General features: G+C 43.8%; 1 protein-coding gene across 1 annotated transcript; it reads right to left on the reverse strand.

The window, feature by feature from the left end:
• Positions 1–8: 8 nt before the first annotated feature.
• Positions 9–16613, reverse strand: APMAP (adipocyte plasma membrane associated protein). Its single transcript, XM_075413230.1, has 9 exons — positions 16289–16613; positions 12318–12434; positions 9125–9240; positions 6933–7025; positions 4810–4926; positions 3376–3550; positions 2583–2717; positions 2032–2224; positions 9–946 (listed from the first exon to the last, which is right to left on the reverse strand). Exons 1-9 carry the CDS (start codon positions 16378–16380, stop codon positions 737–739), a joined length of 1248 nt encoding a protein of 415 aa, XP_075269345.1. The 5' UTR covers positions 16381–16613; the 3' UTR covers positions 9–736.
• Positions 16614–17786: the final 1173 nt, after the last annotated feature.

Below are 17786 nucleotides of genomic sequence, written 5' to 3' on the forward strand. Positions count from 1 at the left end.
AGTGACCCTTTATAAACCCACTGGAACTAGTCTTTAATAACATAGAAAATGCAACTTTCATTCATCATCTGACTACAATACTATAAAGAAACACAGGAGTCTACAGATAATGATCAAATTTGTTCTGCACGTTAATTAACAGTTAATTGTACTGTCTGACATTGATTACACGGGCTGGAATTGAAGAAACCCAAATGGCATAGCTAGATTTCTAGTCATGTTCTGGATGCTGCTGCCTCTACCACAGCACCATGGTATGACATCAGAACATGCACTGTAATCACTCCTAAACAGGAGGTTCTAAAACAGAAATCAACACATGCAAGACATCCTCTTCAATCCAAATCATATACAGTTAAATTCCATACATCACATATCCTTCCAGCATGAGAAGACATACAGTTGCATTAAAGGTGACAGACGATGCCTGTTTAACACGACTCCAAACAGGGCTGGGGAGGGATTTTCTTTAAGAAGCACATAACCATATGAAGATGCCCCACCACGCTCCTCAGATGTTAATAATTACCCATACCAACTCCAAAGCAAGAGCAGTGAAATCAAGGAAGAGGACAGGTACAGCAAGCTGTACATTTTCCTAGGGCAACAGAACAGTGCTACTGCACATTAACAGATTCTTTCACTTTTTGTCCTTGGTCACACTCTGCTTCAAGCACACGCTTCCTTTGTACTCTGGAGTATTGTAGGACAGTGACACTTTATCATGGATGGACATTTAAACATGCTGAAGATTAAGTCTGCAAATAAACGGAGACCGGAAGGAGCCCAGGTAAAGATATCCGTTGTGCTCATGTGCCTCACTAACATAAGCCACTGTCACTCCACTGGGATCATGAAAGCTTCTTCTGTAGGATCCTGTCTCACTAAGTTCAACAACAAGGCTATATTTGGGCACAAACTTTGTCACGGTTTCCTGACTCAGCAACTAAAAGAAAAAGAAAAGAGAAAAACAAAATTAACAATAAAATATTTTGTCCTCCACAATTAGATCTCAGACACTTATACACTCAAATACATTCTACACTCCCTGGAAGAAGCAGCTAAGAACATAAGTGCACATTCTGAATAAACACTATTACACAGGCTTAACACATTAACATCTGAAAAGCCAACTATAAAAAAAAAAAAAAAAGACCAGCAGAAGCATAATCCACTAGACTGAAAGGATGTCCACGCAGGAGACATCAGCTTGTTCTGGTGCAGCTGATGCCAAGCAGCAGACATCATGCTCTGCTCCTCACAGCATCATTTCGTTAAGGCTCTGGCATCACACCAGGAGAGACAACAGGTTTTATAGGGACATCACAGAGTTCATTTAGCTGAAGTGGCACTTCCATCCCATACACTGCTTGTTGCTTTTGGTTTGTGGGTTTGGGTTTGTTGTTTTTTGGGTGGTTTTTTTTTTGAGAACGGAAGTATTTTCAAGTCTTCACATTGTTCAAAAAGCACCATGCTGTTTCTTTAGCATCAGATATCCCTTACAAAGTACATTATTCTTGTTCATCCTTATCCTAAAGTGGGATGTGACATAACAACTGGCATATGGAGTCAGAACAAAGTGTCACCTAGCAGCATACATAACGTACACACAGTCTCCTAGGATGCCTAAGGCAGTCACTAGAACAGGTCAGACTTCCCAAATGCTCTCCAGACACCTGGTAAAAAGTAGTTTAGGCACTTCAAGTACAAAGGTGAAGTCTTCACATAGCCAAATGTAGATCTTGTGTTGCTGCATGGCTATGGCAGAGATAGTCTCTTTTTCTTTCCTGAGATCAAGATGGAAGGCAACTTAAGAGATGTGTACCTCCTACTCAGAGGAGGAAATGTTAGTTTTACTACCTATGAATATATAAGGACTGTTCTACCACAACAGTTTTAACCACAGCATGAAAGTTTTTAAAAATCTTCCTTGAGGAAGAAGAAACAGAACAAACAAACATTTATCACTTCCATTCCTACACTTAAGGTGATTTTTTTAACAATTCTTTTTAATTTTTTTTTTTTTTTTACCTTAAATATCATTCTTTTAATCCACGGTTTTTCAGACAAGAAATCCAACAAAGAAAATCCAGGATTGGGCCGGACAACTGGCATAGCTACCCAATATCCTCCAGAGCTGCTTAACCTGATATTATCTGGGAGACCAGGCATGTTCTCAACAAACATATCTGCTCCACCTTTCATCAGCCCAGACACATAATACCTGAAAGTTACAGACAGTAGGATTAGGACATTTTAACTCAAACAGTCTAAGTAATAAATAAAAGTCCCAGCAGGAATTCACTTAAATAATTTTCTTTTCCCTTGTTCTGGTACAGGGAAATTCCTCTCCCCAGAAAAAGTCAGCTTACTCTACTATGCTTAAGGAGCATACAATGGAAATATTATGCGGTCCAGATGTTTACAGTGAAAGAAAAAATTTAAGTATTGAGAAAGGCCACCTTCTTTGCCATTGATAACTAGGCATGAATAGAGTGTAGGGTTTATTTTGTCACTCAACTAATTTATTTAAACAATCTCTAAACAGAGAGTAGTAATAATTTCAGCAAAGTCGTACTCACCTCCTGATTCTAGCCATGGTTGTCTCCTGCACCAGGACAAAGTCTTCTGCAGGAGAGAGCTGGACACCATTGGGAAACCTCAGCCCCACCATTAAGACTTTCACTTCTTTTGTTACTGTGTCATATTCAAGCAGGCTAAAAAGAAAGCATTGTATATGGTTTTAAGTGAAGACAAACATTTATTCATCTTGGCTTCATTCTCCAGGTGTTCTATCTTTTCTCACATTTACTTCACCTAAGTAAAAAGGCAGAATTGCTGGGAAGCATTAGTTTATGAACACGGGAGAAATACTAAGGGACTTCAGAGTGGCAGCATTCATGAAGGATTTAGGCTGAACGTAATGCTAACACCTTCCCTTCTAAAACAGATGTTCCATGCAAGTCCTCTTGAAGGAAAAAGGGGAATCTCATTTATTTCACTGCAGGTCTCATTAGCAACATCCACACATTCTCTGACCTTCTCCTGGGCAGAGCAGTGTTTGCACAGGTGGTTTATAAAGAGAAAAAACTTGAAGACCAAGGAAGAACTTCTTCACTCTGAGGGTGTCGGAGCATTGGAACAGGCTGCCAAGGCAGGTTGTGGATTCTCCTTCTCTGGAGATATTCAAAACCCGCCTGGACATGGCCCTGTTCAGCCTGCTCTAGGTGACCCTGCTTCGGCAGGGGGGTTGGACTAGATGACCCACAGAGGTCCCTTCCAACCCCTAACATTCTGTGATTCTGTGAAGTGATGAAGTCCATTCCTACAGCTGAGCTTACAATATGTTAAATGCCTTGGGGAAGAGATACTTGCCGCCCATCATCTGTGCCTTCCATAATCAAGAATAAGTAGTCCCGTCTTTGCCATTTGCTACTGGAGTCGGTGAAGTAGATTTTCCTCCCATCCCGGGTCACTGTAAGATCATTCACAAACGACAACCTCTGACCTTCAACTAGTGTTTTGGTTGACACAAGCATTTTTGTTTCACCTGGTTACAAAAAGAAGAAAAAAAAAAAAACATGCAAGACAAGCTTTTGTATATTCTGCCTTGAAAAGGAGTTCAATACTAACATGAAATTCACAGGCACTTCACATTTTTTCTATTCCTACCTCTTCAGTAATATGGTTTTGGCTTGTAATGGAACTCAACACCAAACATCAATGACCAGAAGAAAATATTCTTCAGAAAAACAGCAGATGATGTTCCCTATCGATAAGCGCCAGACTTTTCACGTTTCTGAAGCTTATATGAAACCAAGTGCAAACTCAGGTCCCAACCCTGTAGAAGGATGCAGGCAAGCCAATCACTACTCCCTCTTTCCCCATAGATCTGCAGGAACAAAGGGTAGTACTTTCTACATATTGAAACAACAGCAGGTTCACTAAACTGCTCTGACACCATCAGCTCTGCTACATATTACTAGGCAAATTATTAACGTCAAATCTCTAATAATTAACCAAAATCTATTGAAGTCATCTTTGGGCATGGGGTTTGGGTTGGTTTGTTTGCTTGGTTTCATCATGACTGAGCTAATACGGCAGCTGTCTGCCATCAAAAGGGGAGACCTTGATCATACCCTCCCACATCTCTCTTAGCATTTAGCTAGCCTCCCTCTCCCCACCTGAAGCCAATCTGGAGATATGAACTGTCAGAAAATCAACCCTACAGGAAAGCAACTGCTGTTCTCTGACAGCACAGCTCCTAAAACTGAGATCTGGCTCAGGGACATACAACGAAGGGCATGATGCAGCAGTGCCTTTCTCAGCAGGAACAATCCACTTGATCTTCAGCCACACCAAAATACATCTTTCTTCACTTTCTACAGATTGGGGTTACATGGAAGTTAAGCGCTCTTCATTACCACACAGTGAGATCAAGGCAGAAACAAAAGTACAGCAAACATGACAAAAAGTGTACGTAACAGCAATATTTTTTTTTTCTCTTTATGAAAACTGAAACAGCTACACAGAAATTTATTCACGGATCCTGAGGTACCAATTTTGACAACCAAAAGTATATGTCACCCGAAGATAAACCACTGGTAACTCTGATCCAGACAGACATAGAGAGGAAGCGACTGCTACAAGAAAATAACTATCAAGTTCTTGCATAGCATATTTCATCCAGACAGCTCCAAACCGCTCTACAAAGAAAGCAGGCATTGTTTTGCCTGCAGTGTCTGGCAAAACTGCAAATGAAGTCCAGATTTGTCAGCGGAAGAGAACTTCTGAGCAGAAAAGTCATACCTGTACCAGGATTAACTTCATAGAGTCCATAATAAGCATCTGCCACAAAAAGGGTGTTATTTGGTCCCACTCTAATGCCAAGTGGTCTTCCACACGTTGGCTCATCTTCACGGGTTCCTTAGGAAACAATTTTAAAATGGTTTTCCAAATAGAAATAAATACAAGGCATTCAGGCTACCTACGTAGGTCAAAATGTAGCTTAACAAAACTCTGCGGCCAGCACCACACACATTCATTAAAGAAATCATTCTTACTTTCCTAGGTGTGAGTGAAATGGATATCCCCATGTTTTCACCAGTCTAGAGATAATCATATGATTTGCCAGGCTGGTAGCTAGATAACAGCTGCCCCAAGTAGGGCTGAATGTCAGAAAATGGGATTTAATTAAATGCTTCTTCTCAGAAAGAATCTGTTTTACTACAGGTTTCTTTTTCTTTTCAAAATAAAAAAAAAAAAATACATGCACATCTTGAAACTTTGTTTTTCTGGAAAGGTCCAACGCTGTCATGAAACAGCCGGTTTCTCAGACCGACACTGAAGACTTATAAATGAGGAGGAAAGGGAATACTGCAAATCTGAAAAATTTGCCTATTGAGTCCTGGGGAACTAAGAACTTCAGAACATCTGTAGTTTGAAAGATCAGCAAGAGAAACTTTTGGAGAAGGTAGTCAGCTACAGCCTTTCCACTTCCCTCCCCAACTCAAGGAGGGCAAGACAGAAGTCTAGGGTCCCCACTACCTCTGGCCCCAAAGAAATAGGACAGTCTAATCTTCCCACCTCCCCCAAGTTGTAAAAGTCCAACTGAAATGAGCAGTGGCGAGGTGATTCTTCATATCCATCCCAAACCACATTCATGCCTAAGCAGCAGCTGGAAGTCCAGCTTCCTATCAGTTGGCAGCAGATTTCATTGGCTGTTAGCACCAAGGCTGTCCTACTTGGTAGGCAGCCAAGAGAGTGCTTCCAAATCAGTTCAGAGCGGGATCATGTGAACATCCAAGTAAAATTACATAGCTAAAATACAAACATGTCCATGCAGGCTATATAAAGACAGCAACAGCTCCTGCCCATAATTTCTGTCTAACTGGCAACCAGCATGGGGCTGCAGAACCTCGTGTAAGCTTCTACAGTGTCACCGCAAACAAAACTACCCACAGCCCCACAAACACCAGCCACGCCTCTCAGATTGCCCAGGCAGTACTGAGATGGCTGACATTAAGCTTCCCCATAAAAAGAGTTCTGTTAATAAACAAGCCACTACCAGTTCTTCTCAGTTCCCAAAATCTCATTAAATGAAGCAAATAAGCAGTTCACAAAGACGTGTGGAATTCAACAACACATAACTGTAGTTTAGTAGGGAGAAAACAGAAATCTAATGACCAGCAGAAGATCTCTGCTAAAGTAGGGGCAGCCACCACAGCCCCCCACCGTACTTGCAAACAGAGGAAGAGAAATTTGTACAACAAAATGCAAGGCAAAATTCTGTAGATGGGGAAGGTGATATTTATTTTCAAAAATCTCTAAATAAGGTGATCTTTCCCACTCACACATTATCTCAGAGTTCACTCACTCACACTTGCTTAGGAGTCCTCAGCTTTTATGGGGTGGCCCTTCACCTCAGAATCTTGCTGCCTTCAGCTTCCATAAATATTGGGCCAGGTTGCTGCTCATTTTTTTCTTGTTTAGGATACGTGCTTTTTCTAGATGGACTAACAGGAAAAGGAATGTTATTTGTGATGCACTTCAACCTTGCCTTCCTCCTGCTGATGAAATGCAGCATCTTCTACCAACACGTCATCCATAATGCAGCCTTTCGAGAGCACAGGCCTTGTAGTCATCACATAAAAACCACACACTCCTAAATTTTACTGCTGAGAACAGTGTCCTTTGTTATCTAGAGCACCCATTCCTATTCTTTTGGCCCTCTGTTCTACTGTTCCTTGCAGTACTTATATATATTTCCACTCATACTTCATTCATACAAATATATTAGTATTTCTGCTACAAATCTCTACAGAAGAATATACACATTTGCACGAGCAATCCAGTCAGAACATCAGTTTAATCAACCCAAGCCCTGACCCAGATGTTTTCAGGTACACTAATGTTCAGGAGCTGTCACTCACCACAAGGACCATGGCCAATTCTGGCTATTGTTTCTATTTCCCCATCTTCAATTTTGACAATCTTCCCATCAGCTGTCCCAGTAAACACCACATCTGCAAAAACAACTGGTGTGATCACAAAACAGTAGTGGCCAACATCCTTCTACTTGATCCTTTTACTAACTTGAAGTAGAATTTGTGTTTAAGATGTAGTAAAGTAACAGTCTTCTTCAGTCATAGCAAAAGAATAAAGAGGGAATGGGAAAGATGAAGGCAGGTAAGAGTGTTTGGTTAGATTTCCTACAACTCAAAAAGAAGAGGAAGGATTTAAGCCTTACGAGTTATGAATATGGGACATGAAGCTTTTCACCCATAAGTGGTCCAAATCCTTGGTTAAAAGTGGATGTAACAACTTAATGGCTATCATTGGATTGATCCCTCTGGCCAAATTTCAATGTCATCATAAAATGTGACCAGGCACTGCATCCATCTTACCACTCTTCAACAAGACACCGACGAGATAAAACTTTTCATTCTGATACAGTCCACACAGGCTGCTGGACACCTGCCAATGCCCATATTGTACCCGTTCTCGAGAATTACAAAAACCACAACAACCGAACAACTGCTCAAACCAAAAGCATTGCCCAATTATTGTATTCATGCCATGCCATGTGATAGCATAAGAGATATTCACTGAACACAAACAACACACTAACTTTTCCATACAATCAAATTAAATGAAAGAGCGTTGGATTAATAAAGTCCATTGCTTGGGCTTTTCCATCTCCAATTTAACTGAATTTTTGAGTTTGCTAATTATACTTTCAAAAGGGAATAAGATTACTTCAACATTTATTCATACAAAACTTATTCCCAGTGAGGCTGATTATTTCACCAAGGTCAGTTATCCCTTGTAGGAAGGTTCCCTTGAAAAGTTTCAAATGAGATTGCTGGAACTAGATGACAGTAAAGAATCAGTGGCTTCAGCTAATTACTTTAGCATATTGTTAACAGAGAGAGGTAGAAAAAGCGTAATCTGGGGAAGGATTTTACAGAAGTTTCTTGCTGGGTAAAATAATTTTTTTAAATATTTTACTAATTTATTAGAAGATCTAGCAGAAGGAAAATAAATCATATGGCTACTGAGCATCTCTTGTACTGAACGATGTTTCAGTAAGGGCCTTGCTTGCAACTCCCACGCCCTTTTCTTTTCACATTAAAACAGTCAATGACTCCTTGCAAGAGTAATTTCTAGCCTTACCCCCCTTCGGGAGGCACAGTGAACAACCCCTGCACAAAGCTGGTTTCCTCCTAAGTGGATGTCATGCTATTACAACTCTAGCCACCTCATTAAGAAACTGCCCAGAGGTGGCATGGGTTTGTGATTTGGGGAGAACACACATGCCATAAGAGAGAAGTATAGGATGGCACCTGTAATGCATGCCACAGCACTAAAATGTAAATATGCTATTTAACAATTTGAGATTTTTTTTCTGACATATAGGCAAAAATTAACACCACAAAACTCAGCTGCCTCAGAGGCAATGAGCATTAAAACAGTAGGTAGTACCCTGTAAATATTAATTCCCGGTTAAGAGCTAGCCAAATGAAAAACGGGACCACTTCCTCTAAACATAAGCAGCCTCTGACTATATTGCTGATGCTTTCAGTCCTGGAAGACAGGGATTTTGAATGTGGCAACAAGATTTATTTTATACTGGGGAAAGAGGAGGAAAGCAGTATACAGTAGCCAGGTTTTGCTGCATAACACAATTATTTTTTAAAAAACCTGCATATTCAAAATAACTTCCAGAGTCTGTTATATAAGAGCTAAATTGCTGAACAAACACTTATCAATGGAGCAACATTTAAAGACTCTTCTTTAAAAGCTTATTTTGCCAGTGCCAGGAGGATGGGGCCAAGCTCTTTTCAGTGGTGCCCAGTGACAGGACAAGGGGCAATGGGCACAAATGGAAGCATAGGAAGTTCCGTCTGAACATGAGGAAGAACTTCTTCCCTCTGAGGGTGACGGAGCACTGGAACAGGCTGCCCAGGGAGGCTGTGGAGTCTCCTTCTCTGGAGATATTCAAGACCCGCCTGGACAAGATCCTGTGCAGCCTACTGTAGGTGACCCTGCTTCGGCAGGGGCGTTGGACTAGATGACCCACAGAGGTCCCTTCCAACCCCTACTATTCTGTGATTCTGCTTACCCCCAATATTGACAATGGACTCTGGTCCGACCAGCTGATTCTCCCATAACCTCTCAGCTTTCCGTAACTTGATATTCGGCTCTAGCACACCTGTCAGCAGTGGAGGTTCCTTCAAACTGCAAAAACAGAACACAGGCCCCATGATTCTCTGCACAAATCTGCAAACACTCTTGAGCAACATATTGGATTATTTTTTTCCTAGTTCACCAGCTCCCACAAACCTGATCTAAGCTTATTATATATTATTATATGCTAAATATAGCATATTTCAAAAAAGCAAACACAGTTGACAAGCTGAAAAACTGACTTGTTTATCAAGGATGAGAATTTGCTGGTTTTGCTGATAAGAAAAGTTGCAGTTATGTGTTTCTAAGATGCATCTCAAAATCTATACAGCTTGAAGTCCAACAACACGTTTCCAGTTCATCTATCTTACACAAAGGCAAAGGATTTCTGCACTGCCATAACACAAAAGCATAACTGCTTTCTTACTCAGCTGAACGAGTTGTTTGTACCTGAATATTTTTATTAATTAGATATACGCAAATTCCTAGGCAAAAAGGTTTAAAAATTTAAAAGCCTGAAATTTTACAATACACTGAGATCTGACACTGTATAGCATTTCCATCATGGAGAAAAAGTAATGTTTAATTGCTAACTAGCATATGTATATCCCATATAACTAGGGAAAAAAGTGTTACAGTAGTTTGAGCACTAGGACACACATGTTTTCGTACCATATTGAAACATACATTCTCGTTCATGACTTGAATGCATTCCCATAGAGAAAGACCAACTCAATGGAATAAGTTGCACATAAACTTAAAGAGTATTGAACTGAAATCTCAAAATTACAAAATAAGGTTCAATCCTGCAAGCCCTTATTCACATAAATAGCCAGGTTCAAGCCAACTGGAGTTTCAACCAACTACAGTAATGTGGAGAAGTGTAGTAGTAAGATGCCTACACAACTTCAACTTAAATATCAGGCTCCAAAGCACTGTGCTTCAAAGCCAGCCTTTACTGTACTGACAAACTCGAATATGTTAGGTTCTTAGAAACACGTACATCAGTCACCTCAGTCTCCATGAGTTAAGAAGTTCAAGTTATTACTAAAAGCTGCACACATGCTCAGGGTGGCAAGCTCATTAGGTGTTCATTCACAAGAGTATGCTAAAGCTCCCTAGGCCAAGTTTAGAAAGAATTTTTAAATCTTTTTTTTTTTTTAACTCTTTATATGACCATACGCAAATGTCTTCCACCTGTAAAATCTTAAAAAGTCAAGGTTTGACTCCAAAACCGCTGAAGTTCACAGGATGCAGGACCTGTTTGTCACCAACTACATTGCAGCTCTACTGCTCATATGGGGAAAATCATTACAATTTCTAGAGCTTCAGTGACTAGGGGCAAAAAGGCAACTGAAATTGCAAACTATAAAAGCCATGACAATAAAGGAAAACAGGTTCACAACACAAATAATTCAGAAGGAGAGAAAAATTTTATCTGTCTGGCTACAGACAGCAAACTTCCCTTTCTGCATAGATTACCACAGTAGCAAAGCCAACTGAATTACTAGGTCCTGTCCACAGAAGATTTACAGCAGAGTTGTCTTCACAATGCTAACACAAATTCATTTTCCATCCCTTCATCCAAGCATTAGAGTTTCAGATGGTAACAGGTTTCAGATAAGGAACTAATTTACTGGGAACTTTGGACAGTTGTGTTTGCAAGCAAAAAATCCTCCCTGGGATCAATATTATCCAAGACAGGCTCATACAGAAAGAACTTGAAATAAATCAGAGTTGCAGGAATTTCACGTGGAGTTTCACAGATCACTCTGCTTTTTTCTCCCCCCTCTTACTCCTCATTATTTTCAGTGGCTTACAGGAATAACATCGCTATTGGCAAATGAGATTTCTATGTTTTCTTTCACTGAAGGGATTGAATCAGACAGCATCTACCTCCTTGAGCTTTTTCAAAACATTTCATAAACATCATACAGAATCATCCTATCTATTGCACAGACTGGAACCACTTCTGGCAGAGAAGCTAAGAAGCTAATTAAGAATATAAGCCAGGGATTTGAGAGGGAAGAATAGTTCTCCTGGTCTTGTAAAATGGACTTAAAGTAAGAAATGGAAGCATGCAGAATACTGTTACCCTGGACCAGAATTACGCCAGGACTATATAATAAGAAAAGCATTATAGACATATCCTATTGGCTTTCAGAATTATTGTTCAGTTGCAATGTAGTACAGGAAATTGGGTTTTGTTCAACTCAACCAGAGCAGAAAGCATTTCATTATGATTTGCAATGAGGCAGCTTAGATCTAATAGCCTACTGGCAAGACTTGTAAGTACTACCCTACAACACTAACAGTTTCTTTCAACTCTAGGGATATTTACAGTGTTGTTGTTCCTTTTCACTAAGGAATTACCAAGTTGATCATAAATATTTAGCAGACTGAACATTTTCAATTATTTCAAAATGCCAGGAGCACTAAACAGCCCGACTCCACCCTACGCTAGCAGCCAAAGCATTTCACAGACAACTTCTCCCAACACAGGTCACATCTTCCCATGTACGTGATTCACTGTTACACTACACATTTGATACCGACCTCGATTCAGATGTTTATGAATTCAGACAGGGCAGAAATCACGTAGCTGCACTGCTTTATGAGATCTGCACTTAAATACAACATCACCACATGGTTCTGCTAGTACAAAGCACCAAATCAACCCAGTCAGGTTATTCATTTCAATTTCCATCCTCAGGTAACAGTCTATCTTTGACAGAATTGTAATAGCGGAGGTACAGCTTGGTCCTCAGTGAAAATGCAGTTCTTGTCTCACAGAAGGCAAGAATGCACGTAAGTAATCACAAGCTCCACTGACAACTTGGACAGCAGAAAATAATTTTCTAGATTAACGATCAAAGAAAGTAATTCAGCTCCTTCAATGATCAGTAGTGACACACAACTGCACAAGATGGCTCAGAAACACACTGAGTATGCAAAGCAAGCCATGGCAATGGATAATACTGCAATCACTCCCCAATTTCTTAATTCAGTTAGAACCACTTTGCACAGTTGACTCTTGTTTGCTGGAAAAAAAAAGAACAAACCAACAGAACACATACCAGAAGGTTACGCTTCAGTAACATTTATTTCACAACAATGCAACAATTTACCTTATAGGCTGAGGGTCTATAGGACAATCCAGTAGAACAGTTACTCCAAGCAGGGGCACAGTTAAAGACGCAGCCAAAGTCAGGAAGGTAACACGGAACACTTTGCTGCTGTAAGTACTGCCAAAACCAGACAAAAAACAGCATTAGCATGCTAAGCTGTTGTAAGATGCAATAGTCTTTAAAAATTCTTTAACAGCCTATTTTCTTCCCAAAAGGAACCAGAAATACTTTTGCCCAACCACCATCCTGAATGACCTTTAAGTTCCATTTTGAACTCATCAGGTTAAGAGAAAGGGGTATTTATCCAGTCTCTGCATACCGGCACCATATGAGGCAGAGTATTTTCATGTACAGGTTTCATGTATGCTACAAGTTACAGCTGACTAAAAAAGAAGAAAACAACCAACAATTGAGGGGAAGTGATGTTGTTTGGTTGGGGGTTCTTTCAACTTGATCTTCAGTTTTGGCAACAGTTCCCATCCCAGCACAAATTTTGGATGAAAAGTTCAGCAACAAACATTAGAGGAAGTTAAATGAATGCTTGCTTAATTTAGCCAACATTGGTTTGAAATCCAAGCCCCAGCACAGAGAAGGAACCAAGTATCTTCTGTTTACCCATCAAAACACACTACAAAAAAAGTAAAAACTCTTCTTCCACAGGAGAAAAACAGGTTTTGTAGTCAACAAGTTTAGAGGCATCAATCAGGCAGTTACAAAGGAAAGCACGGAGCCACACTCGACAAATCCTAGCCTTGAACTGGAAAAGCAGCTCCCACCATTTTAGCTACTCTGAACCATCCACTGCCAGAGCCAGCTAGTCTCCTTGCAGTATCAATTAAATAAAGGCAAATGGTGCCTCATGGTTCTGCATTAATCCTTGGACCATTTCCACTGTTCTGTCCTTCATTAGCCAGTCATCCAGACAGTATGAAATACAAACTAGCGCCCAGAGCACAAATGTCTCAACTGGGGAGCTAATGACACATACTTGCAGTACTGATATCAGCATCAAGGTGACTTTTGGGATTATCAGGTGGAACAGCAAGGAGAGAACTAGAACTGGATTTGGTCACTGCTTGCATGCACAATGTACAGATGTTGGAATACTCATAATCCACCACAGCTCTTTCCTGACAGCACAGCTGCTGCCAGCCCCTCTCTTCTGGCAGCAGACATGGGTGGTTAGGATGGAGGCCTGCCCCAGTTTTCCCAGCTCTGCACAGAACCCGATAAGCCATCACAAGCCACTGCGCAAATCACTAGGCTGTGCTGAGGTGACTGTTACAAGTGTGCTGACAGCCTGCCATGACAAGAGCTGCTGCCGCTGCTAGCCCAAAGCCACCGACAGTTCAGCCTGCTCCAAGCAGCACTGCGGCTGTTGGTCATCAAACTTTCCCCAGCTCCCTCAAGGCACTCACCACCTGAGCACCACCTTTCCACCAGCATGCCCAAGTAATCCTGCTCAAAATCTATTTTTCAATATACCTATTTCTTGTACTTAAGAGCGCAGCATTCCCATCATGAATTTCAGCAGCGTTATAGCACTAAGCCTGTCTCTGACTGAGCTGGACCAGGCTGGGAAACTGCTTCAAATAAGCTTTTCTCATCTGCACCGACCTCTTCACCCTTAACAAGAGCCAGAGTGCCCTTGTAATTAATTAGAAGAATTCAGCACTTCCTGCTCTAACAGTAGATGACTCGAGGAAGCAACAGCCTCCCAGTCTGTTTTCCCTTGGATCTGGATTCGAGAGTGCCTGGGAGATATGAGGCGATCCCCAAGTTTACACAAAGACTTCAGCTATCAGCTTTGTCCTTCCACTATCCTTCAAAAGATGAAAGCTCAATACTATAAAAGTATTGTCAGCAGACATCTGAGCATCTTTGCGACAGCTGAGAACAGCTCACACAAAAAGAAGCAGATAAAGATGAATGGGAACTTATCTGCCAAAGCCAGCCTAATTAAAGCTCCTGTAGGCATGATGTAAGTAAAGGTCTTATTTCTGATCCTCATTCAAACTTGCAAGGAATTGCCAATAAAGGAAAAAAGCAGGAAGAATGAGGTTACAAGCAAACTCACATTTCAAGCCTGCAAACTGCAAGACCTATTTTAGACACTGCTGAAGCCACAAGAATTTAGAGAAAACCCAAAAACTCACTAAAAAAAAAAAGTCAGCGGCTCAGAATCCTTTTAAAAGCAGACAAACAAAACATACCCAATACAGAACACTGACAACTGTAAATTACTGACTGGTCACTGGAAAGAATCACTGAAGTAATGGTTCACCAACGCTGATAAGCAAAACAGAAATCCTTAGCTAATTGTATCTCTGATAATTAACTGTACACAGACTCCAGCCACAAACCTCAATAATGCAACTTACCAGGACTCCAGCTATAAAAACAGCAATTCAGTTGTCACTAAGAACTAAAAAGAGAAGCCTTTGCACCAGTTACTGAAGACAGACAGTAGGCTGGCAAGATGACACTGTGGGTCACCATAGCCAGAAGTCCAGCCTGCCTTAGCAACTGTTATCAACAGCTTCTGTCACAGCTCCCAGCCAGGAAAAGGACAACCTTTAGAACTTCTTCCACTGGTTTCATGCAGGACAGTCTCACAAGCATAGGACCTGTGGATACTCTGGATCATAGCTGGAGCCCTAGAAATTCAACTGATTTGAGCAGTTACCAAGAGGCTGATGCCAGGAAGAGCAGTCTCTCAAGCTAAGACATCCTGATGGTCTCTTTCAAAAACAGAGTCTACACATTCAAGCCACCACACACAGTCTTTCATTCTGATGACCCTGAAGGGCAGAGATAAGAACCTGCAAAGTACTCAAATCAGAAGAGACGTAACAGATGGTGAACCAAAGTATTACCCGTCATCAACTGCTTCATTCAGTAGAAGGCAAAGCAAACATCACCACTTTCTTATTGCAGCCATTGCCTTTGGTTTCAGTGAAGCTAATTTTTTTTTATAAAATTCCTACACAGAAAATTGCAACGGAATCTTCTTTAACTTAGCCACAAACAAATCGACTGTTTATAAGTTTATTCTAGCTCAGACACATATGGACTAGTCTTTCAACTGCAGACTACTTTTTAAACTAAACTGCCAAATGTAAGCAGACTCACCAGAGTTAAACAGGACTTCATTCCACCCACAATAAATCTGTGCAAGCCACAATTGGACAACTGCTATTTCTTGACTAGCAAAAGATAAACAGTACTTAAACAGACCCATTGAGAAAAAAAGAAAAAAAAAAACCACAAAAAACCCAGCCAGAAATTAAACCACTTTTTCAGTTAAAAGCTGTTCCTGCAGCTCGGCAGGAGCAGATGTGCAGGCCCTACCCAAACTCCCCCCTGCCTCTGTCAGCCACCTCCAGCAGAAGCAGGAGCACTGGGTGAGAAGCACCCGCTGCGGAGACGGAGTGCGGGGAGGCAGCGGTACCCCCAGGCCGACACCCACCAAGGGGGTGAGCTGAGGCCTGGCCCCCCACGCCCGCGGCGCCTGTTCAGCCCCGGGGCAGTCTGCCAGCCCCTCCCACCCAGGACAACCTCTGTCAGGGCACTCCGGCCCAGACCAGGGCCTCGCTCACCCGGGCCAGGCCAGGCCGGTGGGGCATGTCCCCTCCCAGCACGCTTCCCAGGCAGATTTCCCTCAGGCCGGGCCCAACCACCGCCGTACAACCGCACGCCACGCCACGCCAGGCCAGGCCAGGCCGGGCCGGGCCGGGCCGGACCGGGCCGAGCCCCCCAGCCCACCCACCACGCACCCTCCTCCTTGGCTCCCCGGCCAGGCCGGGCGTCTCTCCCGGGTCAAGCCACCGGCCAGGCCCGGGCCCTCAGCATCCCCCCCCGTCACACCGCAGCCCGGCCCTCCTCTCCCCTCAGGCTAGGCCTGAACCGCTCCCACGGTCGCGGCGGGCCCCTCTGCCCTTCCCGTCGACGGGCACCGCGCCGGGCCCTACCTGCCCTCCTTGGCCTCCTGCGCCGGGCTGTCCTCGGTGATGACCTGCGGGCGGAACGGCCGGCGCTGCCGCAGACCCTCCGCCTCATTCATGCTGCCGCCGCCGCGCACCGGCGCCTCCGCCCTCCGCACACGCCCCCAGGGCGCCGGCCCCGCCTCCGGGCGGGAGGGGAAGGGTGCTCCAGTCCCGCGGCCGCTGTGGGGTCCTTCCCTGCCGCTGGGCAGTCCGTGCTGATGGCTACCCTGGGTCTCCGCGAGATCCACCGCCGCCTCCCGGGCGGCCCGGGGCTCCCGTGGGTAGCGCCGGTGGTGCCGCAGCCGTCCCTCCCCCGGGCGCGGCCTGGGCTCGCCGGGGCCCACAAGATGGCGCCAGGGAAGCGTGAGGGAAGGAGGCGGGAAAGCGGCCCCCGGCGGGGCGGGAAGGCAGAGGGTCGCCGCGGGGCTCCGGGACGGGGAAGGCAAATCCCCCCGCCGGCTCCCGGAGCTGCCGGGCCTCTCTTCGCCTCTGCCTGGCCCCCTCAACGACGTGCGCGCCCATGGGGTGACTCAGCCCCAGATGCAAGGGGTGACCCCCGCGCCCCCCCCCCCCGATCCTGTCTCGGTCTTTTGGGGCAACACGATGTGCTCAATTTTTATTTCTGTCTGCTTTGCCTTGCTCAGGAGCAGCGGCGTTAGGGGAAGGAGCCCGGGGGTCAGCGCCAAGATGGGACAAAACACGGCGGTTCGGCAAGCGCAGCCCAACAGACTGGGCCTGGAAGGGGGAACCGCCCCAGCTGCGTGCTGCCAAGGAGCGGGAAAGGCTGTTTGGCATCGTGCCTCATAACAACACGTGTGGGTTTTCCACAGAGAGGGGCTGCGGCCAGGAAGGGGGAAGCGCACAGCTTTTCTTCGGGTTGAATTCAGGCAACAGGCCCGGCAGCTGCAAGAGAGCTTAGCAGCACTGTTCCCTGAAGGCACTCGCTTTCCAGAACAGCCATCTCGCCTCAGGACCTTGTGAAGAGTATTTCACAACCTCTCCTCCGAGCTCTGCTGTGAGGCCACTGTCGTGCTCGGGGTGCAGAGGGCTGAGGCACAGAGGAGTAAAATGGCATCCCCAAGGTTCGACAGGTAGAAAAACAAAGTAATCGAGTCTTCAATGAGCACTAAAAAGCACGGGGTTTCCACTCTCCCAGCCTCAACAGACCGAAAAGCCAAAGTAAGCTTTGTCACTGCAGATGCAAGAAGTCCAATGAGATACACACCAGCTGCACAGGAACACAAGCAAGAGTGAAAAAGCTGCTGCAGCAGATCATTCATTACCAGTGTTTATAGGCAGGTAATTTTGCATAGCCATCACTATTTCCACCCCAAAAGGTGGTTACATCCCCAAATCCTTCTATCCAGGACAAAGCAGGGCTAGGCTCACTGCCATGAAAACACGCTGCGCCTCTAGACTCAGCCAGAAGACAATTCCCCATCCAGACTGTCTGTTTTCAAGCTGAAAAAGAATCATCTGTCCC

Source organism: Opisthocomus hoazin, chromosome 2 (assembly GCF_030867145.1).
Source record: "Opisthocomus hoazin isolate bOpiHoa1 chromosome 2, bOpiHoa1.hap1, whole genome shotgun sequence".
Classification (NCBI taxonomy): Eukaryota; Metazoa; Chordata; class Aves; order Opisthocomiformes; family Opisthocomidae; genus Opisthocomus; species Opisthocomus hoazin.